Source organism: Nelumbo lutea, chromosome 1 (genome assembly GCF_056320005.1).
Source record: "Nelumbo lutea isolate HS-2025 chromosome 1, American lotus-T2T, whole genome shotgun sequence".
In the NCBI taxonomy this organism is placed as follows: domain Eukaryota; kingdom Viridiplantae; phylum Streptophyta; class Magnoliopsida; order Proteales; family Nelumbonaceae; genus Nelumbo; species Nelumbo lutea.
In genome coordinates this window covers 84,648,884-84,676,437 of record NC_142684.1, presented here as the reverse complement: position 1 = coordinate 84,676,437, position 27,554 = coordinate 84,648,884, and the positions used below count along the sequence as shown (strand labels likewise).

The 27,554-nt window shown below is 38.3% G+C and overlaps 1 protein-coding gene across 1 annotated transcript in view; it reads left to right on the top strand.

Moving 5' to 3' along the window:
• Window positions 1–418: 418 nt before the first annotated feature.
• Window positions 419–27,554, top strand: part of LOC148875811 (uncharacterized) — a 30,810-nt gene continuing 3,674 nt past the window's right edge. Inside the window, exons 1-10 of the mRNA XM_088965412.1 lie at window positions 419–774; window positions 1,147–1,269; window positions 1,453–1,575; window positions 1,671–1,733; window positions 21,858–21,965; window positions 22,502–22,579; window positions 25,249–25,341; window positions 26,016–26,102; window positions 27,141–27,242; window positions 27,336–27,455. Coding sequence (XP_088821538.1) covers window positions 544–774; window positions 1,147–1,269; window positions 1,453–1,575; window positions 1,671–1,733; window positions 21,858–21,965; window positions 22,502–22,579; window positions 25,249–25,341; window positions 26,016–26,102; window positions 27,141–27,242; window positions 27,336–27,455 — 1,128 coding nt within the window. The 5' untranslated portion in view covers window positions 419–543. The remainder of the gene's footprint in view (window positions 775–1,146; window positions 1,270–1,452; window positions 1,576–1,670; window positions 1,734–21,857; window positions 21,966–22,501; window positions 22,580–25,248; window positions 25,342–26,015; window positions 26,103–27,140; window positions 27,243–27,335; window positions 27,456–27,554) is intronic.

Sequence of the window (27,554 nt, the reverse complement as noted above, 5' to 3'; positions counted from 1 at the left end):
ATTTTCGAAAATTTTTAATTGCACATGTCATCATGATCAATTCATCAATTAATGGTAGAGACTAACTTAATACTTTTTGAAAGTTTGGATACTACGGTGTTATGTTTGAAAGTTCCGTACTAACTTGATAATATTTCCAAAGCTCAGGATTTTGTCTTAACCATTTCAGTTTAACTTCAATAGAAAAGACAATGTGCATGACAAAGTAATAAAAAATAAGATGATTCCGTAAATTAAAGGATAAAATAAATTAAAAAAAGTAATTTAGGTATTTAGAAAATTTTAAACAGTCGGATAAGAATTTTTTCGAAGTTAAATGACAGAACGCTAACAGAAGGGTATTTGTTAACGGCGAAAGTTAAGGGGGCCTTTGTCAGTCACCCAATACTACAAGGGAGGTCTTTGTAATTACCCAATTATGATATTGGTGCCGAAGCGAAGAGGTTGTAAGTTGTTCTTTCATTTCCGCGGGCCGCTACCATCAATCTCTCGCACGGAGAGAAAGAGAGTTTTTCTGGTAAATTGGTAGCCGAAAGAGCAAGGATGACAGCAGAGCCCGCGAATGGGAGTTCTGAGACTCTCGCACACTCGAATGGAGTCCCTAATGGAGATTTGCAACATAAGAACAACAACAAGAAATTGAAGGAGAGCGAGCGGCGTCGGCGGAGACGAAAGCAGAAGAAAAACAAACCATCCCAAGCGTCTTCTGATGTCCTGGCCAACGATAGCGAAGGCGCCGAAGATGAAGCCAAAGAGAACGCCGATCCACAGCAGGTTTCTTTATCTTGTTCTTTCTTTATTTAGGTCTTTTTGTTTGTTCGCCGTTTTCTTATGTTCATTTATTTTAACAAAACCAAACTTCTCCTTACTTAAGCTCATCTTGATCCTCAAGTTTCACGTTAGGGTTTTATTACCGAGTGTATAAATAGATAGAAGCGTTTTGGTTAATTCTTGTAGCCTGGTCTGCAGTAGATAGGTTTAGGATTTTGCAGAAAAATTAGGGATTGCTATCCAAATCTATAGTTTATCTGACTCAAGATCCCGGTATTATAAAGTTTTCGCCTTCTCGTTTGATAGATCGGTTGTTGGTCATTCGAGAATGCACTTTAACTATTCTCTTTTGTCTCCTAATATTGAAAACCATAGGCTGTCGAACAAGTGGAGGTAGAGTACGTTCCGGAGAAGGCTGAGTTAGAGGACGACTTACTTGAAGATTTTAAAAAGGTTTTCGAGAAGTTTAGCTTCGGCGATGCTGCTGCTACCACGGAGGTATGGAGTATGTAGTTACAAGAAAACTTGTTAAATGTGAATCGTAGCCTCATAGGATGTTTCTCTGTTATCTTTCTCTCTTTCTCTCTCTCTCTCTCTCTCTCTCTCTCTATATATATATATATATATATATATATATATATATATTTTAAATAGATGACTCCGTGTTTTATTCTAACTCAGGAAAGCGATAAAAAAGACGAAGCAGCTGCGAATGCAGCCTCTAACAAGAAAACGGATTCAGATTCAGAGGAGGAAGAGCAGGACAAGCAGAAGGAGAAAGGGATGTCAAATAAAAAGAAAAAGGTTCGACTAGTTGATATAATTATCACTTAGATGGTTTAACTTCTTTCTCTTCATTTTTATGCAAGGACCTAATGAATTGAGCTGTCTTCCTTTAGCTCCAACGCCGAATGAAGATTGCTGAATTGAAACAAATATGCTCAAGGCCTGATGTTGTTGAGGTATGGTTGAGTAATGAATGCCTGCATATTTTCTATTATTTTGTCTCTGCATTGATTATCACTTATGGGGTTCATGCTTGCCTTCCCCTTCTTGCTTCTAAAGTTTGGATAACTGATAACCATTAGGACTAGCATATCTGCTTTCATCTTGTTTTTTGTTCTAGAAACATTTCTTATTGATGAACCTAGAAATATATATCCGTCTAAAAAGGTATCATTACCCGAAAAATCGATAAACAATCAACTGGTACTAATTCAATTTCACATGGGTTTCTGACTGGTTAAAAACTTTTAAGTATCACACCTTTCCGGTGTCGCAGAAATTGCCTTGAATTTTTGTCACTGTTATAATGGTCAAATGGTTCTTTGAACAAGAGAGCAAGGTTTTGCAAGACCAACTATCAATTCTTAGATCAAAATTTTCATTATCTCAGTGGATTCCTGAGAAGTTGCTCCATAAGTAGAAAAGACAATCACTCAACTCAACTTGACTAAACCTTGTCCCAACTATAGCAATGTTGTATGAAGCTGAGGTATGAGCATGGGAAAGTCAAAATGCATATTCAAAGAGTGGCTGCTCTTAGAATTTCTAGCCTTGTAAATGATTCATAAAATTTTCCTTCTAGCCTGTGGTGTTCTCCTATCAGAAGAATACAACCACCATGTATGTTTTTACAAGTTACAGCGAGAATGCAGCATTATCTGCTTCTCTGATATGGATGCAGAAATGTACAAATGTGGTCCTTGTATGGTTTCTGTAGGTTTTCAGAAGTGTTTTTTATTCAGCTGAGAAGCAAGACATGGATGCAGACATGTAAGATTTTTAATGACTCAAAAGGTAAGTGGCATTTGGGATTGGTTTTTCTACCTATTTGGATGCAGGTGGGACACCCCGATGAGTTTAGAAAAATTGTTTGTGCCATCTACTTTTAGATGGCCAAAGCGAAGAGGGAGAATGATGTGGAGATGCACAAGGGCAGCGGTGCTATGGGTACTATTGGGAGGAAAGAAATCGGAGATTATTTGAAGATAAGGAAAGATGCAATGCAGAACTGATAGAAATTATTGTGATAAAGGTGATCTCATGGGTGAAAACACTGAATTTATTTTCAAAATTTACAGTGGATGATATGATTAGGAATTGGAGGATAGTTGCTTTCTCTTCCTTGGCAAAAAAGAAGATCCTGAAGGAGTGGGTGCCCCCTGAACCGGGCTTTATCAAATTGAACTTTGACGGCAGCAGTTTTGGAAACCCAGGAAGATCTGGAATTGGAGGGGTTATAAGAAATGAAAGAGGAAATGTGTTGTGGCTGTATTCGGGTCCCATTGGAATTGGAAATTCTATTACAACTGAACTGAAGGCAATGGTATATGGGATACAAAAAGCTAAGGAGATGGGGGTGGAAAGGTTGGTTGTGGAAGGGGATTCCAAAGTTATCATTAGTTGGCTAAAACAACATGACAGCACATCCTGGATATTCAGAAATGACATCAAGAAGATTAAAAGTCTATCCAAGGACATGCAACTTTCAATTCAGTGGACCCATAGAGCAGCAAATGGATTTGCAAATCAGCTAGCCAAACAAGGGGTGAACAGGGATCACTGTTTCTGGGCTCAACTGTAAGAGTGAAAAATCAATTTAATAGTGGATACACTCTAGTGGGGTAGCCGAGTCTACTCATAAACTGTAACCCCTGTAATTTCTTTTTACTAATAAAAAAAGACTCAAAAGGTAAGTGGCCCAAACGACTATGCCACACATTGGCTTGATACTAGACTGACTCTTAGACTCAGTGATTGCAAGATCAACTCTGTTCTCCAGCATGTATAGACTATCCGCCATGCTGCCTCTATCAATCATCTTCCCCGATGCCAAATCTTGTATTATATAAGAGGAAGGGAAAAATGTTACTTAGCAGTTTAATAAACTTTTAATACTATTAACGGAAAAGAGGTTTATAGGCAATTTTGGAACATGCAAGACATTAGAAAGGGTAAGGATGAAAGGAAGGGATATGGTTTTTTGACCATATGGTTTGAGGCTCCAAAATCTATAATCTAGGGGGAATGTGAGGAATGAGAAGACACATGGAAAGCTGTGACAGATTTACCTAATGTAGACAAAATGAAGTCGAGGAGGTAGTAATCTATCATACAACTCTAGATGATCATGGAATGAATTAATGATGTCTTCCTTGGGATCAAAACCAGAAGGGTGATCATGAGTCATGGTGGAACCTATAGACTGGTGCTCTTGAGAGGCCATGTTTGCTGAATTATACTTCTTTCGAACTTACTGATTAGGCTTCTTGTTTTGTTCTAGTTTCTTGTTTTAAGTCATGAGCTCACTTGGGCCTCACATGGAGATCCCAACAAGTATATATCATCTACTCTCTTCTGCGGACAATGGGTACACCAAAGCTTATCTATATCATCTACTCTTTTCTGGGAATCACTCTTTTTGAAGGAACTTCCATTGCTTGCATTTGCACCCCCCCTTAACTGCCAAAGCAACTAGCTTACCCCCGAAGTTCATCACATTTCTCTTACTTTCTTCTGATTGCACCAAGGCATACATTTCTTGAATTGAAGGAAGATCTTTACGTCGTAAAATCTGTACCCCGATTGATTCATACATTGGGATTCAACCCCAAGAGGAAAGAAAGCAACTCATTGCTGAGAGATCAGAGATTTGTAGGCCTTGGCATCCACATCACATTTCCATTCCATATTTAGGTAGTGATCCAACTTCTTCCCGATAGATGTCAATTTCGAGTAATAAGCTGAGAGACTCATCTCCCCCTGTCTACAAGTCAAGGATTCAGCTTGCAACTGATAGATTTTTTTGATCAATTGCAACTAATAGATTTTTTCATAATTGCCTTTGTTCTGAATGTGTAGATTTAGCTTCTTCCCAAATTTCACAGGATATCTCTGCCCATATAAAAATTTTCTTGACTTGTGGCAATATAGAAACTAAAAGCCATGACATTATGATGCTATTCTTCTGGTTCCACTTAACATGCTCTGCACACATAGACTTCGGCTCCTTCCATTTACGTAGCCTATTTTCCCCCTTGCTATTATGTATAGTTTAATTCCCTTCAACCACTCTAGGTATTTGAGTCCATCGAAAGGAAAAACAGGCATGGGGAAGTTCATATTGAACCCCCCCTCACTCCACCATGGCTAACAGACACACTGAATGTGGCTGAATCCTCAGACAACATGGTAACAATGACTGATTCTACAGTTCAGTTACATAGCCAGCAAAAAAAAAAAAAATCACCACTGTCCACACACAACATAGGTAGTGGAACACTTCTGAAACTGATTTGGAAACCAAACAATGTTAGAAAACAGATCAAGGTCTGGATAGGCTCTATGAATACCAAACATCTAAGGCACACAGATACTCCTGTCATCAAAGACAATGCCCAACTATGTTGTTATTGCAAATATAGGTCATCCAGACCTACACAACCCACCAACCTGGGTACAGAAGGATCACATGATCAACAACCACAAGGGACCGAAAACAAGCTTATAGCACCCTTTTTCCAGGTGATTTATTGGCACATGACCAAGAAAAAGGAAGAGAAAACACATACTTTTCCTGGTTCGATCCCAAAAAGGGAGATATGAAGATATTGAAGAGAGAGGTGTGACTACTTGAAGATATTGAAGAGGGAGCTGTGACTTCCCTAATGGACTTAAAGAGTAAGCAGTGTTTTTAAAAGGCACTTAAAGCATGCCTAGGTGCATTGGTGAGGTTAATTTCAGGGTTTGTACCTTGCTTAGTCCAAGGTTCAGCCCTTTTGAAAGGACAACTAAAATGATAAAATTGTTTCTTTTGTAGGAATAAGGATTTTAACCCTTACGTGGATTTGTTTGGGCCAGTGGTTTAAAGGCGCACAGGCGAGGCACATTTTAGGGTATGCACCTTGCCTAGGTCCTAGGCACAACCCTTTCAAAAGGCGCACGCTGGTGCTCCTGATGTGCCTTGCGCCTCAGCTCAGACGTGCACCTTTTGAAAAATTGACATTTTTTTTTTGTGTTTTTTGAACATAGCGGCTGGGCCAGGGGCTTCGCCCCCGGGCCCCCGTGCCACGCCCCTCGAGGCAAGCCCAAACAAGTTCATATTAGGTGTTAATTAACACCTAACATGGACTTGTTTGGGCTTGCCTCAAGGGGCATGGTACAAAGGCGGCTCGTAGAATCGGGAATGAAATATGTTTTACTTTACATTAGCTATTTGAAGTAATGCAATTGAGTGGAAGAAGAGATTAGAGGTTTTACATGCTTGGAAATGTTTTATATGTTTGATTTAATTTCTAAATTCTCATTTGAATATGCTTTACATCTTATGTTTATGTGTTTTAATTTTAGATAATAGTTTTTCTAAAACATTTATTTTAAAATTGAAGTTTATAATTTTTATTAATATTATGTTTAATATTTTTTTATTTTTTGAAAATTTGGCATTTTTTTGATTTTTAGCATTTTTTGGTATTTTTGTGCCTTGCTTCAAAAAGGTGTGCGGCCTAGCCTTGCGCATTGCTTCTCAGGCGCAAATTGAACTCTGCGCCTTTTTTGCACCTTGCACTTTTTAAAACACTGGTTTGGGCTTGCCTCAAGGGGCGTGGTACGAAAGTGGCTTGTAGAATTATGAATGAAAGATGTTTAATATTTTTTTGATCAATAGCTTTGAAAAAAAATCATTAATTAAAATGCTTTAGGATACACTAAGAAGTTGCAAAAGAAATAAGCTTAGTAAGCTGACCCAGAACAGAATTACAAATGTGCCCAAAACATATATGTTCTTTGAACCCCTTGCTTTACTAATCTATCTGCCAAACTGTTGGCAGATCTCCTAACCACCTGGATTGACATGTTCCTTGACATCCATTTAAATCTTCTGAAATCATTCTTCAACCGCCATGTCACCCCTTCCCCTTTCTGCAACCATTTTATCACAGTTTTTGAGTCTCTCTTGATGATCTGTCTATTAATCCCCAACTCTTTAGCCTTCTCAATCCCATATGCTGCAGCTAGAAACTCTGCCCTTGCCACATCACCCTCCTCCACAGGACCAGAGTACAGAGCAATAATGAATCCATTTTCATCTCTAATGGGCCCCCCAATACCTGAAGGGCCTGGGATGAAAGATGTTCAATATCACATTAGCTATTTGAAATAATGCAATTGGGGAAAGAAATAAAAAGCCAAAAGTTTGACATGCTTGTATTGCCGAGTGTTTGAATATTTTTTATATGCTATGTTTGATCTTATTTTTTTTTTCATTTTCACTTAGAATATGTTTTATATGTTATGTTTATGTCTTTTAGTTTGAGCTAGAAGGCTTTTTAAAACGTTTTGAGCCCATTTGGGAGGGTTTTTGCATTGGAGGTGAGGTGTGTTGTTTCAACCGTGGTGGTTGAGCACCTGTGTTCCAGAGAAGCTACCTGGGATAGCTTCCTATTTCAGCTGCGTTTCTTGCGTCCGGAACATGGTGATAAGCTTCCACATTTTTACTAAACACAGCTTTTGGCATTCTTGTGTGGGCCCAACTTGGAGCACTAGAAGCTGCATCCCAAAAGCCCTCTCAAAAGGGCACTTAGTTTAAAAACAAAGTTTGTATTTTTTGATAATATTATTTTAATATTTTTTATTTATTTTTGAATATTTTACTTTTTTTTTTGCATTTCTGAGCTTTTTTAAAAACTTGTTCCTTGCTTCAAAAAGGTGTGCACCTTGTGCCTTGGGGTGCAAAATGCCCTTTGTTTTTTATTTTATTTTCTTTTTGCGCCTTGCACCTTAGAGAAAGATGAAGATTCTGTGATGGGCTATAAAGAATGCTTAGAGTTTCCTTGGGGAGGAACATTTGTAGTCTTGGAAGGGTAGTACTCAATGGAGTGTTCCCCAATTGCAAGTGATAGTGTAATTTGGTAATGTTACTAATTTCACATAACATAATGAAAGGAATAGAAGAGCTGTAGAATATTATTCTTCTACCTTTCCAATGATGATGGCAGGAACAGAAATGCTGCTTCTTTTCTACACTTTTCTTTCATCAAGTTCTGTTGTCTGGACTGTAGAGATCTCTGTTTCCTGGATTCTATTGGTGTTTCCTAAATCCCTTTTTTGTGTGCGACTGTGTGTATGCATGTGTTTTGATGAGCATAGTGATTTAAAAGGTGCGTCTCAGGCGTGGTACAAAGGGAATTAAAGTTATAAAAGCATTACTTTTTATGTGAGAAATAAGAATTTAAGACCCTAATGTGGACTTGTTCGCGCTTGCCACAAGGGGCGTGGTACAAAGGCGACTCATAGAATCAAGAATGCAATATGTTTTACTTCACATTAGCTACTTGAAGTAATGCAATTGAGGAAAAAAAGAGATTGTGGATTTTACATGCTTGAAAATGCTTTATATGTTTTATTCATAAAAAAATGCTTTATATGTTTGGTTTTATTTTTAAAATTGCATTTGAATACGCATTACATGCTATGTTTATGTATTTTAATTTTAGATAATAGGTTTTTTAAAACGTTTATTTTAAAATTTAAGTTTATATTTTTTATTAACATTATGTTTAATATTTTTTTTGAATTTTCTGACATTTTTCTTTGATTTTTAGTTTTTTTTTGTAATTTTGTGCCTTGCTTCGAAAAGGTGTGTGCCTTGCCTTGTGCCTGAGGCACAAATTGGCCCTTGCGCTTTTTTTGCGCCATGCGCTTTTAAAACACTGGATGAGCACATGTTGTCTTATTTGTTACACCCAGATTTATGCCCTGTTTGGCATCAATTCTGGAAATTCTCATCTTCAGAAACTATCCAGAAAAGAATGGATTTTGAAAATTCTCATCTAGAGAATCTGCATAGGTGTTTGGGATATTCATCTGATTCTTGTTTCTCAGTGCACTGTGAAACCATGGGATTTGGAAAAATGCCATTATAGGCTTTTTAGGTCAATTCTATCCAATATAAAAAACGATTGCAAATGGGATTTAGAAAAACAAACCAATTAGGAAACTCTTCAACTATTTGTAAAAGAATCCAGGTTTCAAATGATTGCGAAGATATTGAATAAATCTTGTCTTCTGTGAAGATATTGGAAAACTTTCAGCATTAACATGTTTCCTGATCATAGTGATAAACTTTCACAAATTGCAAAATGGGTTTATGACAATTTCCCTGTTTGTGAACTATAAAACTAAGTTTTGAGGTGGGGTAAATCTTGGTCCACGATGATTTTAAACATAAGGAAAATTAAAATGCAGAAAATAACTGTTTCAGATATATTATTTGACCTCATATCACCATGTGGCCAACGTCATAACGATTTGAAAAAAAACATGGAGAAGAATAGCAAAACTTGCTAATCACAGATTAACACAAGGGAAAACCCATGTGAGCAGAGGTGTAGTAAAGAGAATTGCTAACTGAAGGAGGAAGACAAAAAATGATGGTTTGGGCTTTTCTTTTTCAAATTTGGTTTATGTTTTGTGTGGAAATGACCAAAAAACCCATGTTCTCATATGTTAGTTTATATGGCACACATGTTCGTAACTTTAATAGAGACGTGGCGAGAATCATCTCCACCGAGAATCCATCCATATTAGAAGTGAATTTATATTTCACTTGGAAATGGGCCAAAATCTTAAGATTCTATTCCAGATAGAATATATTTTGGAGAACTACTACAACCAAATGGCATTCTTATCCAAAGAGTCGCCAGAATTGATTCTTTGGATGGATGCCAAACAGGGCCTTAATGTCTCAAACCTTTTTTAGTCTTCACCTTTGGTTGGATTAGTGATGCTCTGTAATAGGAATTGAAAAATTTTAACACTTTCTTTTACCTTAATGGTGGGCTGGTAGGGGATCCTACACTTTCAGATTTGATGGTGCGCTTTCTAGGGCAAAGGAAGGTAATTTGGGTGATTGATGATGGATACAGATGGAGAAGCAGGTAGAAGCTTTCTGTCTACCAAATTATATTTCTGTAAAGAAACACTTTAAAATTAGGAAAAAAGGAAATCTATTAGAACATACAGTAGGGAGAGATTACATATAGGAAGAAGGAACTAATCTTTCTGTTAGAACATACAGTAGAGAGACATTAGGAAGAATAGCAAAACTAGAACTGTTTCTTAAATCAACTCTTTTAATATAGGAAGTAAATGGAGAGAGAGAGCTAGCTGCAACTAGAACTCACTAGGCCAGACTTTTGTTCATCAAATCAACTCTTTTAATTTTCAATTACAACAAAGCCTTTTATAGATTCAATGCCTTGCGCTTTCCTTTGTAGGGGTTCAATTCTGAATTAGAAACTGACTAGAATTGTTTCTTAATTGTATTAAAACTAAAACAAATTTAAACATTTAAACAACTCTAACCATTACTGGTCTTATTAAAACTACACATACAAAAGGCAACTCCGAAGTAGACCCAAAAGTACGAGCTTTCTAATCCCATTCCCAGATATACACCTATTACTGAAATGATGTATAATTCTCTCATTACATGTCTGGTTTATACCATTTTGTTGGATAGATAACTCAATAACTTTTTTAGTTACACCAAAACTGCACAAATGAAACAATTTTGACCCCTGAATGGTAGTTTCAAGGCGCTAAGGCGAGGCTAGGTGACAGGGGGCGCCTTGTCGCCTAGGCAATTGAATTTTTTTTTTTTAATGTAGAAAACATAGATCCTAGGGTAGTTCCCTAGGTATCATAACCATATTTCCTTAATAATTATTTATAATTTCCATAAGAAAAGTATATAATTCATGTTAAAGTATTGAAAATCAACATATTCATGAGAAGAAAATGAAGGAAAAGAAAATTTAAAAAATATAGGGGCTGAACCCTTATTTTGTTATAGGAAAAGAAGAAATTAATATATACACACACAAACTGAGTATTTTAGTTTAATAATGCCTATTTTATAATTATAATGTCAAAAAATAAAGAATCAAAAAGTATTTTATAATAAAAAGTACAAAACTGCTTGGCAATTAGGCAAGGCGAGACTCAAAGGGTGCCTTGTCGTCAAGGCGTCACCTTGACAACTATGTGGTAGACTGAAGGAAAAGTAATGTGATTGCATCAACTTCTCAAAATTCTAAAAACTCTATAATAAGACATTTTAAACTAATTTGACTGTTTTAAGATGATTAATCCTATTCCTAAGACATTAATAAACTAGAAAGTACTTTGAGAAAACTTAAAATACCAAAATCTAAGATTAAAGTCACATAGAAATTATGAATTTACCACGACCACTGGTTCAAGTATATGAAGAAACTTGAGTTCTTCCTTGCATTTTTCCTTTGCTCCCAAGCCTGCACAATTTCTCTTCTTTTTTTTTTTTTGGATCAATAACAATTTCAGCAATTTTACTAAAATATCACAAGAATACAAGAATGGTTACAGCAAGGAAGACAAACACTCTTATCTTCCAAAACAACTTAAGTCCTCAAAGAAAGAAGAGGAAAAGAAGAAGCAATTTGTTACAACTTAGCCCAAAACATTACATCCCTTTCTATCCCCTGTTTAGCTAGCCCATCAGCTATAGAGTTAGCTGTTCTTTTGACCCAACTCATCCTGATTTCCATATCCCGCACCAGCCACTTGAATTTTCTCCTCTCATTGTTGTATTTCCATAATCCACAATTGTCTTTCCTTAGCCACCCTATCACCACCTTCGAGTCCCCTTCAATTATGAGTTTTCTGACATCCATTTCCTTAGCTTTCTGAACTCCTTCCATAATTGTTAGGATCTCAGCTCTAAGAGAATCCCCCACTCCAATTGGACCTGAGAACATGGCTGAAATGACCCCATTCTCATCCCTGAAAATACCCCCAATCCCTGATTGTCTAGGATCCCCCCTACAGCTCCCATCAAAGTTCAATTTTAGGAATCCGGCTGGTGGGGGGGTCCAAGATACCTTCACAATTGGTTTAGGCTTCATGCAGTTTGCAATCTCTCCCCACTTCCTCAACATGTCATCCATTGTGTAGTTTGTGAATAGCTTTAAAGAATTTCAACCACTGTACAACCCTGATATGGATCACTGCCCTCAATTCTTCATCTCCTCTCTCTTCTTTCGAGAGGATTCTGAGGTTTCTTTCTTCCCATAAGGACTAGTATACTGCAACCCTCAATCTTCTCCACATAGTCCTTCCCCTTTTCATGTGCCACCTGAAAAAAGAAGGGGAAAAAAAAGGCTCTGCAAGTCTGATGGAGGGTTCCACCTATGCCCAAAAATAGAAAAAGCCCATTCCTAAACTGACCTTGCAAATTGGCACGACACCAGTAAGTGAAAACCAATCTCCCCATCGCAGAGAACACACCAATGAGGTGACAAGCATGTGTTGGGTTTCTTCTTTTGAAGCAAATCACCAGTATTGAATCTTTCCAGATAGGCTTCCCAACAAAAACTACCAACCCTAGGAGGAATTGGTTTGCACCAAACCTCAAAAACTAGGAAATGGGAGGTTGCAGGACTGGTGGGCTGACATAAGACTTTGAAGAAGGAAACACAAGAAAAGGAGCCTGTGGCGGTTGGGGTCCAAGTTCTGGAGTCAACCTTAGAGGGGTCAAATGAAAACATTATCAAGAAGGTCAAGGAGGCTCAAAATACTATGGAAGTCAGAGTCTCTCACAACCCTCCTTAGACCCATGTTCCATCCAAACCCAAGACTAGAGGAGGAAGGGGTGATGAAGAAAGAAATTGGCTTATTCTTAAAGTCAGAGAGAGCATACACAGAGGGAAATTGGTCCTTAAGTGGAACATTCCCTATCCAAGTTTGTTCCCATAATTTTATACAATTACCAGAATTCAAATCATACCTGACAAGTGGGGAGAAGACTGAAAACAAATCATGAATGGCTTTCCAGGGTGAATTACTTGTGGTCCTTGCTCTGATTCTAACATCCCATCCGTTTTACTCCATCCCATGTATGCTTGCCACTATTCTAGCCCATAGCTTTTCCTGCTCCAAAGGAAACTTCCACAACCACTTTTTCAAAAGGGTAGAGTTCCTCTTTCCAATGTTCCCCAGTCCCAAACCTCCACAAGCTATACTCCTAGTCACCACCTTCCAGCTCATTCTATGGTCCCTCTTCTCCTCTCCCGGCTCCCAAAGGAAATCTCTCATTAATTTCTCCAACCTACTAGAAACCTTCACTGGAATTTTGAACACTGAAAGGAAATAAATGGGTAAATTTGCAAGCGTGGCCTTGATCAGTGTAGTTCTCCCACCTAGGGAGAGATAATTCTTTTTCCAAGAAACAAGTCTTTTTTCAAACCTCTCCACCACCGGGTTCCAAAAACTCACACTCTTGGAATTATCACCTAGTAGAAAGCCTAAGTAACTCAACGACCAAGCCGAAACTTCACACCCAAGCACTTTTGCATTCTCCCTAATCTCTCCCTCCTCCATATTCATACCCACTACACAACTTTTCCCAAATTTCACTTTCAAGTTTGACATTTGCTCAAAAAGTTGAATCACTAACTTCAAATTTCTGATGAACCTCACATTACCTCCTTCACAGAACAAGATCGTATCGTCAGCAAATTGTAAGTGAGTAAGTGGGATGTCCTCCCTACCAACCCTCCATCCTCTAATGAGGCCCCTAGAGTCTGCTCTGTGAATCAATCTCCCCAACACATTAGCAACAAGTAAAAACAGAAAGGGGGATAGGGGGTCGCCCTGTCTTATACCCTTAATGGTTGGGAAGAGATCTACCACTGTCCCATTCACTAGCACTGAGTAATGACAATTCCTAACACACCCAATGATTCATTTGCACCATCTAGCCCCAAACCCCAATTTGAACATGACTTTCCTAAAAAATCCCAACCCACCATGTCATATGCCTTCTCCATATCCAGCTTACAAACCACTCCCTTCTTCTTGTCTTTCTTGAAACACTCCACTCTCATTAGCAATGAGGATTTGATCAGTAATCTATCTTCCACTCACAAAAGCACCTTGATTTTGTTCAATTATGTTTGGCAATACCTTCTTCAATCTCAAAGATAACACCTTTGCAATGATCTTGTATAGGCTATTTACCAGACTAATTGGTCTGAAATCCCTTGGGTGTAAGGCTTCTTTCTTTTTGGGGATCAAAGCAATGAAAGTGGAGTTCACCCCTACGAAACTCCTTAAAGACCCGTAGAAGGTCCTCTTTCAGAATATCCCAACAATCCTGATAGAAAGCCATTGTAAACCCATCCAGCCCTGGAGCTTTTGTTCTATCCATAGAAAATATTGCTTCCTTAATCTCTTCCAAGTCAAACCCCTTCTGCAAACTTCTCCTGTTGTTGAGTTAACTCAATTCCATCCACAACCAATTTGGAAATGAAGTTTCTCCTTCTCTGACCATCTGCCAAAGCGTAGAAGTACCTAGTGTTTCTGTCCCCCTCTTGTAACCATTTACACCTAGATTTCTGCCTCCAACTTACTTCTTCCTCATGTAGGTAGTCCTCTAACTGTCTTCTCAAACCTCTTAATTCATTGTCCCCCTCTCCAAATTCTCCCCTTTCTTCTTTAGTGTCAAGGCTTTCCAATTGGTCCATCGGATTTCTCTTCCTTTCTTCTAACCTCCCATACTCCAAGATATTCCACTCCTTGATCTTGGCTTTCAAGAATTGTAGCTTCTTATGAAATATCATCCCCTCCCATACCACCATTGGGTTACACTCAATCCACCACTCCCTTACTCTATTTGTAAACCCGGGATGGAGTAACCACGTATTTTCAAATCTAAAGGGGGCAGGTCCTCCACTCCTTCTCTCTTCCTTGCAAATCACTATGGACCAATGATCCGAGGTCACCCTAGGTAGGGCTCTAGATGCCAAGTTCCCCCAATGTTCTTCCCAATTCAAAGAAAACAAGAACCTATCCAACTTAGAACATATGGGTCTAGATTGGAGATTTGACCAGGCAAATGTCTTATGGGTAGAGGTATCTCCTTAAGCTCGAAGGCATCCACAAACCTATTAAACTTCCTCATGCTAGTTGTCACTCTCTGATTGGACTTATTTGTTTCCTCTGAGTATTTGATCACATTAAAGTCTCCATCCACACACCAAGGCCCATTCCACAGTCCTCTTATATCAGCCAATTCCTCCCACAATTCCTTTATCTCTCTATAATCATTTGGCCCATAAACATTTGTGAGCACCCACACATATCCATCCTCTTGTTGTTTGAACTTAATGGAAACCGAGAATTTTCTAATTAGTTCCTCCAGTCCTTTTACCACACCCCTATTCCACATGGTCATTATCCCCCCTGAAGCACCCCAAGAGGGGGCTACCACCTAGCTAATCCCCCTTGCTTTCCACACACTCTTTGCCCATCTATCATTAAACTTCATCCTCTTGGACTCCTGTAACATCACGATGTTTGGGTCATACCTCTTTATTAACCTCTTTTATTGTTGCTCTTTTCCTCACACTTCCTATTCCCCTCACATTCCAGCTTAGTATCTTTATTCTCACTCTTTCCTTAATTCCCTCCTACACCTACCTGCTACTTTCCCCCTTTCCTTCTCTCCCCTTTTGCCCCAAACTTCTTGCCACCTTCCACATCTCTTTTCAATCTTTCAACTTCACTCAACTTTCTCTTTTTTGTTCTGACCTCCCTCCTCCTCTTTTGTAGCCCCTCCTTCAGCACATTCAGATCCTCTAGTCTACATCTCAACTTCCCCACAAAATCTGCTATTAACTCCTCTTGGTTAGGTTCCTCCTCCACTGACCTTCCTCCACATTCCTTTCCAGCCCTATCATCCTCTCCTTCTCTCCCCTCTACACCCTCCCCTCCTCTCTTCTCTCCATCCTACCCCCTTATCACATTTCCTCCCTCCTCCACTGTGCACTCCACATTATTCTCTCCCTCCCTGCCCTCCTTTTCTTCCTTTCTTTTTCCAGTGAACCCTCCCCTCTTCTCTCCTCTCCACCACTTCTCCATGCTACCTCTCCTTCCACCTCTTTAAATACTCTCTCAATAATTTCTCATACCTTCTCATTTCTATATCTCCCGCCCCACTCCTCTCCATTGTTCTTCACAACCCTTTTCAAAACCTCAAAAACCCCACCCTCTTGATTGGCGGCACATACATGGGTTTCGAGACATGGATCGGAAGCAGGATCTGGAACAAAGGACACTGAGAAAGCATTAGTAGCAAAATCCGAATTCACTTGGTTACCTGGGTGTGAGAGGGAAAGTGGATTAGGACTGTTCTCGGCCTCCCTTTCTAGTTCTCGAGGTTGGTCAAAATCTGTCTCACTGGCTTGGTGGGAGAGTCCTTCTGCCCCTTTGTCAATATGGTGATCTCTTCTCTGTACCCTTGTTTCACCCCTGATTGGTATGTTCCAGCTCTGCTTCAGGTTCTCCTGATTTGCCCTTTTATTTGTGCCTTACACAATCTTGGGGCCTTGGGTATAGGTTTTTTCGCTTAAAGTCTTCAGCCTTGCTTGTTTCATGGTTTCCAGAGCTTCTTCCTTCCTCTATCTGACCTTCCTGGTCGCCTATTAGCCGCCCCCATCGTCCTCTAGGTCACCCCGAAATAGCTACGCAATGTCCCACCCTCCCCTGTCATCTGTGCTGTAGCCATCTTTCTCGTTCACACTACCAATACTGGTACCATCATCTACCCATCATCTGATTCTTCTTCGTCATCACTACACATCACCCAACCTTCATCCGCCTCCTCTCTCTCTTTTGCTCTCTCCCGTGCATATCTTGGATTCGGCCTCTCTGTTCACAGAGAACTAGGGTCCCCATTGTTTCGGCGTGGAATCCACTGTAAACTTTCTTGTTTGTCCATTTTCCGCCTTTGCAGATTTCCCCCACCTTCCTTCGCCATTTGGGCCATTTGAGAAGAAGATAGACCGCAACCGCCATCTATAATCGGTCTATAGCTTATCTCCTTACCCCCGACCCATGCGACCTTTTAAGTTGTCACGTGGGTCATTACAATTGTGCTTCGACCCATGTGACCCGTCCAACACCTCAACCGACTCAGACCAGGCTTTTCCATGCCCTAATCCACAGCCCTGTTCTGACCCAAGTCCCGCCCGAACCACTTCCACAAATGGAGTTTTCTTTGCTCCTCCAGGGGCTGATTTAAAATTATTTGAAAATTTGCCAATAATGCTACCCCACCTCTTTATTTTTTGAGAAAGACTGTTTGTTTTCCCCCTTTGTCGAATCCACCCCTTCCATTCTCCTGTTGCCACCTGGAAACCACCTTTCCAGCTCATCTCCTTCTTCCAGCTCTCGACCTCCCTGCCACAGCGATGCTTCGACTGCCGTTGCAATCCACAGTTGCCACCACCTGCCTTCCACCAGGAGTTCACAGTATCTAGGGATTAAGAACGGCTTCACCCCGGCTATTCTCATCTTCACGGCAAACAGGTTATCAAAACTGTAACCTTCCAGCTTGCCTCCTAGAGCTGTGACTATTTTTTCGAACACTTCCTCCTTCCAGAGGTTGAACGGAAGACCTGCAACCTTCATGTCAGCTTGCAGATCGTTGATTTCAATCTCATTACATGACATGTTCCACCGCTCGACAAGTGCCATGCCTTCCCCTGTTTTAATTGTTGTCAGTTCCAACTTCTGTTCCCCGACGTCTAGGAGATCCCTGTTTTCACAGAAAGGGAGTAGTGGAGCCGCTGCCTCAATGTGAACCTCTTCCTTCACAGCCTTTAGAATCCCCTGCCAATTGTTCACCTTTTTTTGCAAGGTGATAACATATCTGTTATCCCACACCCCTTTCTCCACCTCCATCGCAAGTTTAGTTGCAGACTGAGAACTCGCGATAGCCATAGAGATATTCTCCTTTTTTGGAGGGTATGAGGTCCAGGTTTCGAAGATCTGATCTTGCTCTACATCCACTTTCTCCATTTTCCTGTCACCCTTAACACCTCCTTCAATGAACAATAAGAAGTTCTGCAAGGACTCTGTAAACAACTTCCATCCCCTGCTTTTCTTTCCTTCTGGCAGGCATATCATCTGTTTCCTCCCTCCCTGAAACTCCTCAACTACTATAACAAACCACCCCTTCTGGTTCCATTTGAGGATAACTTCATATTTCCGGTCCAAAAATGACATCAAACTTCTCCATCCCTGCTTCTTCAGTGATCGTACAGCCCCATCCACAAATCCTTGTAACCACTGCAAAGCATCTCCAATCAGAAAAACCGTAGCCCTTCTCTCCTCCCTAATCTTTAAAGATCATTGTCCTTTGAATCTTTGTTCTTCTAATACCAATTTTTTCGCCTCAATCTGCAGCACTTGTCTCCACTTGGTTGCTTTCACGAATCTTTCTTCCGCCATTGTCATTCCAATTCATCAAGGACGAAGGACCATATCTATGGTTAATTTCACGAATCTTCCTTCCCCTACCACTTATGCCCCTATCCCTACTACTCAGATCCTTTTACACTTCTACCAACCTTGCATAATTTCTTTTCTATCTAATTAATTCCCCCACTTTTCTCTTTCTGTAAGAAAATGAAGTATTGTTTATTTTCCTTTGTAAGCAACTTTCAAAAGCACAGAAGTTATTTTTTTATTTTTTATTTTTTTTGTAAAGAGTAGAAAGAAAAAATCATTAAAGGAAAAACATAATACAAACATCAGTGGGTGATGAGCCAACACCCAAAAACACTATCTTTTCTTTTTGATAAATGAGTAAGAATTTATTAATCCAGCAAATAAGAGTTACATGCAACCCATGGAAAGGCACGAGGTGTGGCCTTTCCTTTACAACTAGTTACAAAATTATAAGTTCAAAAGAAATTACACAGAAGCCCAAAATAAAGTAGCCCAAGAAACCCCCTGTTTTGCAAGTGAATCAGCCATTGAGTTTGCTGATCTGCCTAATCACTGAATTCTGATTGTCATTTTCCTCGTTAGCCATTTAACCTTTTTGAGAAGATCTGTAAAGCCCCACAGAGTCCGGATCCTGCAACCAACCCACTATCACCTGGGAGTCCCTTCAATAATCAGATACTCTATTCCTAGCTGGCTTGCTATTTCTTGCACAGCGGCAAGTAATTCAGCCCTTATAGAATCTCCAACACCTGCAGGACCTGAATATAAAGATATAATGCTACTGTCTTTATTTCTCAGCACTCCTATACCTGAAGGTCCAGGGTTACGTTGTCTACTCCCATCAAAGTTCAGCTTAATAAACTCCTCCCCAGGTGGCATCCATTCAACCACATATCTGTCCTTCCTGGTAGAAGTATTAGCCACCGCTAACCAGCTTCTCCATAGGTCATTGAAAGAGTATGCATCAAAGAGATTTAGAGTTTTCAGCCACTGAATTGCCCTTGTCAAAATACCACCCAAAAACACTATCCAAACACTACACAATTACAACAAACTAAAGAAATAAAACACACACACGCACACACACACACACTCCAAAACTCTTCCTGAAAGAAAATCTTCTTCCTAAAACTCAGATGCAACTAACTCAACCTTATTCTCAGATGCAACTGACGCATGGGTCGCTGCACCATCTAGCACTTGAGTCTTGGAATCTTTTTTCTCTTATAAACCCTCTTAAGTTTGTTTGTTGGACCAGGCCCTACCAGGCTGTTCAGGCCCTCTTTCAATCTAGAGAAAACTTTAGTAACATGCACCAAGTAAAATTTATTTGCAACTCGAGGTTTCTTCACCACCTCCAACTCTCCCCCGATACCATCTAATTTCTCAATACTCCTTTTTCGACCCAAATTTTGACTCCCAACCTCCCTACCACCATATTTGTCAAGGTGTTGCCTAGGCGACTAGGCGCCCTTGGCTGGTCGCTTCGCCCAAACACCTTGACTTTTAGCAACTAGGTGCCCTTCTTGGCGATTAAGCGCCCGCCTAGGTGACAAAAATGACAAGGCGGGTGCCTTTTATAATATCATTTATATTGTTGTATCTTATTAATGTATGCGTTAATACATTTTATTATATGCTATATATATCAGTTATATTTTGTTTTAATATTTTACTATTGAAATTTAAAAGATCAAGGGGTTTTGAGAAGAGAAAAGGAAAGAAAGAAAGAAAGAAAAGAAAAGAAAAGAAAGGGGAAAGAAACAATAGAATAATAAAGTTATTTTTTTTTCTATTCTCTCTAATTAAATAAAACCGAACCTCCATCCTTGTTTTTTTTTTTTTCTATTTTACTTTCCATCTTGAATATTTATCATATAAAGTTAATAACCTTCTTTAGCTGCCGATTAATATGAATTTGCTCTATTAAATACTTATTACAATAGTATTATTTTTGAAAATAATGAAATTAATATATGTAAAAGATTTTTATCTTTTAGATGTGATGATTTGCCCAGTGTTTTAAAAGTGCAAGGGCCAATTTGCGCCTAAGGCGCAAAATTACAAAAAAAAAAGCTAAAAAATAAAAAAAGTCAGAAAATTAAAAAAAGTGCCAATTTTTTTTAAAAGAATGCAAAAAAATAAAAAAATATTAAACATAATGTTAATAAAGAATATAAACTTAAAATTTAAAATAAATGATTTAAAAAAAACCTATTATCTAAAATTAAAATACATAAACATAACATGTAAAGTATATTCAAATGAAAATTTAAAAATAAAAGCAAACATATAAAGTATTTTCAAGCATGTAAAACCCACAATCTCTTTTTTTTTCCTTAATTGCATTGCTTTAAGTAGCTAATGTGATGTAAAACATATTGCATTCTTGATTCTATGAGTTGCCTTTGTACCACCCCCCTCGAGGCAAGCCCGAACAAGTCTATGTTAGGGTCTGAAATTTTTATTTCTCACATAAAAATAATTATTTTACAACTTTCATTGCCTTTTAAGAAGATATTTTATTGCAATGAATGAATGGACAACATCAGCAAAAAGGGGGTTTTTGGAGCTTCGGTGAGCGAGCGAAGCTAACATAGACTTGTTCGGGCTTGCCTCAATGGGCATGGTTGGGGGTCCGAGGACGGAGTCCCCGACCCAGTCGTTAGACTAAAAAAGCAGCAAAAAACGCAAAATTTTAAAAAGGCACACGCCTGGACTGAGGCGCATGGCGCATCAGGCGTACGCCTAGACGCACTAGGCGAAGCGCATACCCCGAAATGCGCCTTGCTTGTGCGCCTCAGGCGCGCCTTTTAAATCATTGGATTTGCCACATTTTTAGAGGAAATTTAATGTTCTTAATAAAGAGATGCTATATTTTCAATTAACATACATGCTGAATGGTATATAAAACTAGGAAACTAGCCAAAAGTCAGTTTTTCATATTATAAAATTTTTATCGCCTAGGTGACTAGGCGCCCCAGTGTCGCCTAGACGCCTTGAAAACTATTCCTACTACCACTTTAGCTCTTGAAAAGTTCTCACAGCCTCTTTCTGCACCATTCTCTCCTTCTTTACCAACATCCTTAGGGTCACAACTTACTCCTGGGCTTTCATCATCAAACCTCTCACCCATCTCCCCATCTCCCTTTCTATCGGTCCCATTCCCCCTTGAATATCCCTCCACATTTCCTCTCAAATTTGCCTTCTTTTCCTCTTTCCTCCCTTCTAAACCTACAGTCTTCTGTTCCCTCTCTATCAGTCCCCTTCTTTTCGCAAGGAGTATAAAGTGTGGTGAAGCATTCCTGACGGCCTTCTGTGCTGATGGCCAACCCTGAACTTTTGTCCCTATTCCCTTAATGCTTCATCCTACTGGGTTATTTATTGTTAATGATCGGTGCAATATGTTCAGTCCATATGCCAACATAATTATTGAGGGTCTGGAGCCCTGTGCTATATTGCCTTGTTTAATCCTTTAGTATTTCACCCAAATAGCAGCTCATCACTGTTTTTGGGGATGTGCCAGTTAGATTGAAGAGCCAAAAAATGGATACAGAGTAACCTCTCCTAAAGTAACCTCTCAAAGTTGTTCTCAATTGGCAGAAGACCATGGTATTGCCTTTTAATGCACTAAAACAATGTCATATCACATCCCTTCTTGAAGTTCTTTAGCATCTGTTGCATATTCTCTTGCATTTCATATTGGTACTATCAACCTTTTAATTCATCATTGATGGAATGCTTTTATTTAGGTATGGGATGCAACAGCTGCAGATCCAAAGTTGCTTGTGTATTTGAAATCATACCGGAATACTGTTCCTGTGCCAAGGCATTGGTGCCAAAAGAGAAAATTCTTACAGGTGAGTTTTGCATTGTTGCAAGAAAGATTTGCATGCATGCTTGATAGGAATACAATATAAGGGGTTGTGGAAGAGGGTGAGGGAAGATAAAGTCGATATGGTTTCACTCCTCTTATATGTATATGTGGTTCTTGCAGGGGAGCGGCTGTAACAATCATGGAGCCAGGACTTGGTGGTCTTTGCTGAGGGGGACCCCTGAATGGTTTCTCTTTTAAAATATTTTCTAGGGTGGGTGGGAGTGTGATGCTACTTGTGCATACAAAATAAAATGCCTAGGTTAGATAGCTTGTTCTACATGCAGTAGAAGAACTGACTGGCTGGGGAACTATGGTTTTGCTATGCAATTCTGCATGAGTGTTGTTTTTGTTGCGAATACTTCTTGGACTGAATCTTTTCCTTTTTGACACTGCAGATATCCTGGGCTTGTTAAAAGGGCTTTAAAATTCTTGTTTGTAGACACATTTTGCATTAATGCTAGAAATGATATCTTTTTAGTTGTTTTCAGCTATTTCATGTATTTGTTATTTCTCTTGCAGGGAAAGCGTGGTATTGAAAAGCAGCCTTTCCAACTTCCTGACTTCATTGCTGCAACAGGAATTGAAAAAATAAGACAAGTATGTCGCAAAGCTTAATAACTTGTTAACATAGAGTCTAATTTGCAAGCACTCTTGTTTTTACTTCTTTAGGTTATTTCACCTCTTGAGTTATGTTGAATTTAATTCAATCTTATTTCCTTATTTACATCCATATTATTTTCTAAAAGGCCAAAAAGGAAAAAAGGGAAATTGCTAAGTACATTCATAGTGATAGAAATCTTAGTTGGTTTCCTTCTAAACTGGAAATTTTGTTTTATGGTTCTAAGTACCAATAGAGCACAGACCTGTAACTAAGTTTGTACTCTTTTATCTTTTAAAGGCTCGGAGATGTTGAATGGTTTTGGAAGGCTTAGGATTACTTTGATGAAATGCAATTGTTATTAGCGGCCTGCAAACATGGGAAAATGTTTTTAGCAAACGGCACTTATCTTTGAGAACTACAATGGAGGAATTAGGAAACTAGGAATGAGGAAGGCAGTTAATGTGTTCGCTTTCTGATCTTAGGAATGTTAAGTATATTTAATTTATCACTTTGTACATAATATTCTTTCCAGCAATTTTATGAAGTTACATTGAGAAATCCGGAGAAGAAGGAGCTAGTGAACATGGGAAAATGTTTTTACCTTGACTGCTCGAGTCAGTGCTTTTGATGAAACTAGTTGGCATTTGATGCTTTAACACTTATGGCAAGTGTATGAGTTTTAACCTCATTTGAAGTCATCATAAGGAGATATCTTGAAAAAAAAAAGAGAGATGAAGTGCTTGCTTTTGTGGGCCATTTATTTTGATTTAGGAACATCATGTTTTTAATTTTATGGGCTAACTTATTTTGGTTGTAAGTTATAAAATCGAATTAGAAAACCATCGATAGCAAGCCTCCCTCCTCTTATTTGTCTTTTAAATGTCAAAAGGTGTATGGTATTATTAAAAAGGTTTTTAGTTATAATGCAAAAATACTAGTTCCTTCCCCAATTAGTATTTATGCTATTTATGTTAAGAGAATACAAATAGTTTATATGTTTATGATGTGAATGTAGGTTATTTTTAGTTTCTAAATTAATTTCTTTTCTCAATAGCAAGATGGTACTTACTAGTTATGATTATAGAAAAGGAATACAAGAAACATCCCCAACTAGTGGTGGGTAGCACCTAGTGTTTTAAAAGCACAAGGGCCAATTTGCGCTTGAGGCGCAAGGTGAGGTGTGCACCTTTTTAAGCAAGGCACAAAATTACAAAAAAAAAGCTAAAAAATAAAAAATGTCAGAAAATTCAAAAAATGCCAAAAAAATTTAAAAAATGCAAAAAATTCAAAAAATATTAAACATAATGTTAATAAAAAATATAAACTTAAATTTAAAAAAACCTATTGTCTAAAATTAAAATACATAAACATAACATGTAAAGCGTATTCAAATGAAAATTTAAAAATAAAAGCAAACATATAAAGCATTTTCAAGCATGTAAAACCCACAAGCTCTCGTTTTTCTTAATTGCATTACTTCAAGTAGCTAATGTGATGTAAAATGTATTGCATTCTTGATTCTATGAGTCGCCTTTGTACCACACCCCTCTAGGCAAGTCTGAACAAGTCTATGTTAGAGTCCGAAATTCTTATTTTCTCACATAAAAAATAATGATTTTATAAGTTTCACTGCCTTTTAAGAAGATATTTTATTGCAATGAATGAATGAACATCATCAACCCAAACAAGTCTATGTTAGGCTCCGAGAACCCCCTAGTTGCTAATGTTGTTCATTCATTCATTGCAATAAAATATCTTCTTAGAAGGCAATGAAACTTATAAAATCACTATTTTTTATGTGAGAAATAAGAATTTCAGACCTTAACATAGACTTGTTCAGGCTTGCCTCGAGGGGCGTGGTTGGGGGTCCAGGGGCGGAGCTCCCTGCCCAGCCATTAGACTCAAAAGAAGCAAGAAGCGCAAAATTAAAAAAAAGGTGCATGCCTGGGCTGAGGCGCATACCCCAAAATGCGCCTCGCCTGTGCGCCTAGGCACACCTCAGGCACGCCTTTTAAATCAATGATAGCACCAACATACACTTCATAACTGACTATCATACAAAGATGAGAAAGACAAAATACAAAAGCTTACTAACAATTTTTTTTAATCGGTGAAAGCTGCTTTAACAATTAAAAAATAAAGAAATACAACATCTGTCTGGTATGCTAGTTGCAATTGCCCTTACTTCTCTTGCTAGGTATCACCTGGGATATTAGTTGATCTTCGTTCCCACCTGGGCTGCCTATTCATCCTGAAACCAATTATCCTGCTTCCCTAATTTAGTGTCTTGTTATCTTGTGCTTTATGCTAACTCCAAAAAAAACTCAATGGGCTTGTAATTTTAGATTTCTTTGCTGCACTATAACTTAGCTTAAATATTTAAAAACAATGAATTTTAATTCAAATAAGAAGGCTTTGATTGTGAAGAATAGGAGAATTTATTTCATCCTCCTCCTTTAAAAAAAGTTGGTTTCATGCTGTTTTTGAATTACTAGACTAGATATGGTGCATAGAAAGGGTTTAAATTTTAAGATTTCCTTTTGATTTTGAGAAAATTGGAAAATTGGAATTTGATATTTTTCAACTTAGCCTTGCTGATGGAAATCTCTTGTATTTTCATTGTGATATGCTAACCTGTTTCCTAGTTTTATGGCATCTTTTATAGGCTTATATTGAAAAAGAGGACAGTAAGAAGTTAAAGCAGAAACAACGTGAACGCATGCAACCAAAGATGGGAAAGATGGACATTGACTATCAGGTTTGTCGTCAATTTCTTGTTTCCTTTCTATATTGGGAAAATCTGTGCTGCTGGAAAAGACATGATATCGAAGGGTTTGACCAATGAACACCCCATGAATTTTGATAAATGCTATCTGATTGTTACCATTTTTATGATACCAGTTCATTGGTTACAAGTTTTTCCAGTATCATATTTGAATGGTCGAACCCTTTTATATCTTACTGTTCTTGATTCTCATCCTTGCATGTTGAGTCAGCGCTGGTCCTCAATCTCTTGTTTTCTATTTATTTTGGGGCTTGACCAATCAACACCCCATGAATTTGATAAATACTATCCGATTGTTACCATTTTTATGATACCGGTTCATTGGTTATAAGTTTTTCCAGCATCATAGTCGAATCCTTTTATATTTGTCTGTTCTTGACTCTTATCCTTGCATGTTGAGCCAATGCTGGTGCACCTATGGCAGAAATTGAAGCCTATATAAGACATCACTGATCACTCTTGTTACCAGTGATTTCTTGTGCCATTGCTCTATTCTTGACCTCTGAATGAATGGGTCTCCCCTTTCCAGCATGTTTGTCATCTCATAGTCTTGCTGTTTCCTCATCAGATCCATTCCTGGAGTGGCAATCTTTCATGACCATGCTCTTTCAAATGTTCTTATTCAAGGATATGGTTTCTGTGTGCAGGTTCTCCATGATGCGTTTTTTAAATATCAGACAAAACCAAAGCTGACAACACATGGTGATCTTTATCATGAAGGGAAAGAATTTGAGGTATATTCACATTGTTCTTATTACAAATGAGCTTGCAAGTTGGGGGGTTACTTGTTATGAAACTAGATGTTTGGTATGTTACTCAATTAGAGACAGAATTAAGGTTTCTGACCAAGTCTATGTTACTTATCCACCATTCTGTTAGAGATGATAAGATTCTTTTAGGGGGCTAATACCTGTGAGTATAGAGGCTTTTGGTAGCTGAAACAGTTTGTTTCTATCAATAGTGGAGTGCCTTGTAACTTTCTTAGTATGTATATTCTTCTAATTGTTACTTATATATAACAGGATACACAAGATAAATGTTTCTTCTGCAACCATTCATCCATTGTAGAATTTCTCGTATACATGCACTATACTTGTTCAATTTTTTTATTTCTTTTGATGTCAATATAATATCCGCTTTAATTTCTCTAAGAAAGAATGAGAGAAAGAAAGAAAGGAACTTGCTGAATCTTTAGCAAAGGAAGGTGTAGGAAGAACTACTTTAGTATCGGGGGCTTCAGGTCAAGGGTTTCTGTCAATTGGTTAATTGTATTCCTGTATAAAATCAGTTTGGATATTGGTAAGCTTGATGATGTGTATTTCCTCCCCCACTTGAGCATCTTCTATGTATAGGAGCTTTTGCTATTCATTATTAATAAGAATTGGAATAGTAATCATACTCCCGAGTAGGATTATTGGATCACAGGTTTAATATCAGCATTGCTTTTACATATATACTTGTCAAGGGTATTTATTGTCTTTTTACATGGGGGGTATTTTAGTACTTGGTAGTTATACCATATTTCATGGACACGTAATAGAAATGACAAAAGATCACTACCTTTCCAGAGTAGGATTACCATTCCCCCAACGAGGAATTCTTTTAAATTATCCAAAAAAGAGGATTTCTTTCTGAGACATGTTTCTGAACCACATATGTTTCCACATATTTTCTGTGGTTTTGCAGCAAAATCTTCTTTTGGCATTAGGGTTGATAGTGTTATTATTAAGAAGCATAAAAAATATTAATTCTAATGCTTACTAAACTTACAGGTGAAGCTGAGGGAGATGAAGCCAGGTATGCTCTCACAGGAACTAAAAGAGGCTCTTGGTATGCCTGAAGGTGCTCCTCCTCCATGGCTTATCAACATGCAGGTTGGTTGAGCTAATATAATTTATATGGATTTGATTTGTCAACTATTTTCCTGCTTTTGTTTTCGTACCAGCTGATAAGTTATCCATGATCAGAGATATGGTCCTCCGCCATCTTATCCACATCTGAAAATTCCTGGTCTGAATGCCCCCATTCCTCTTGGAGCTAGCTTTGGTTATCATCCTGGAGGTTGGGGTAAACCTCCTGTTGATGAAGTGAGTTTTTTTTTGTCCGAGTATTCTACCTTTCTTCAAGGTTTTAATTTTATAGAAATTGTTATATGGCATTACTTTATTTGTTAATTTAACTATTTC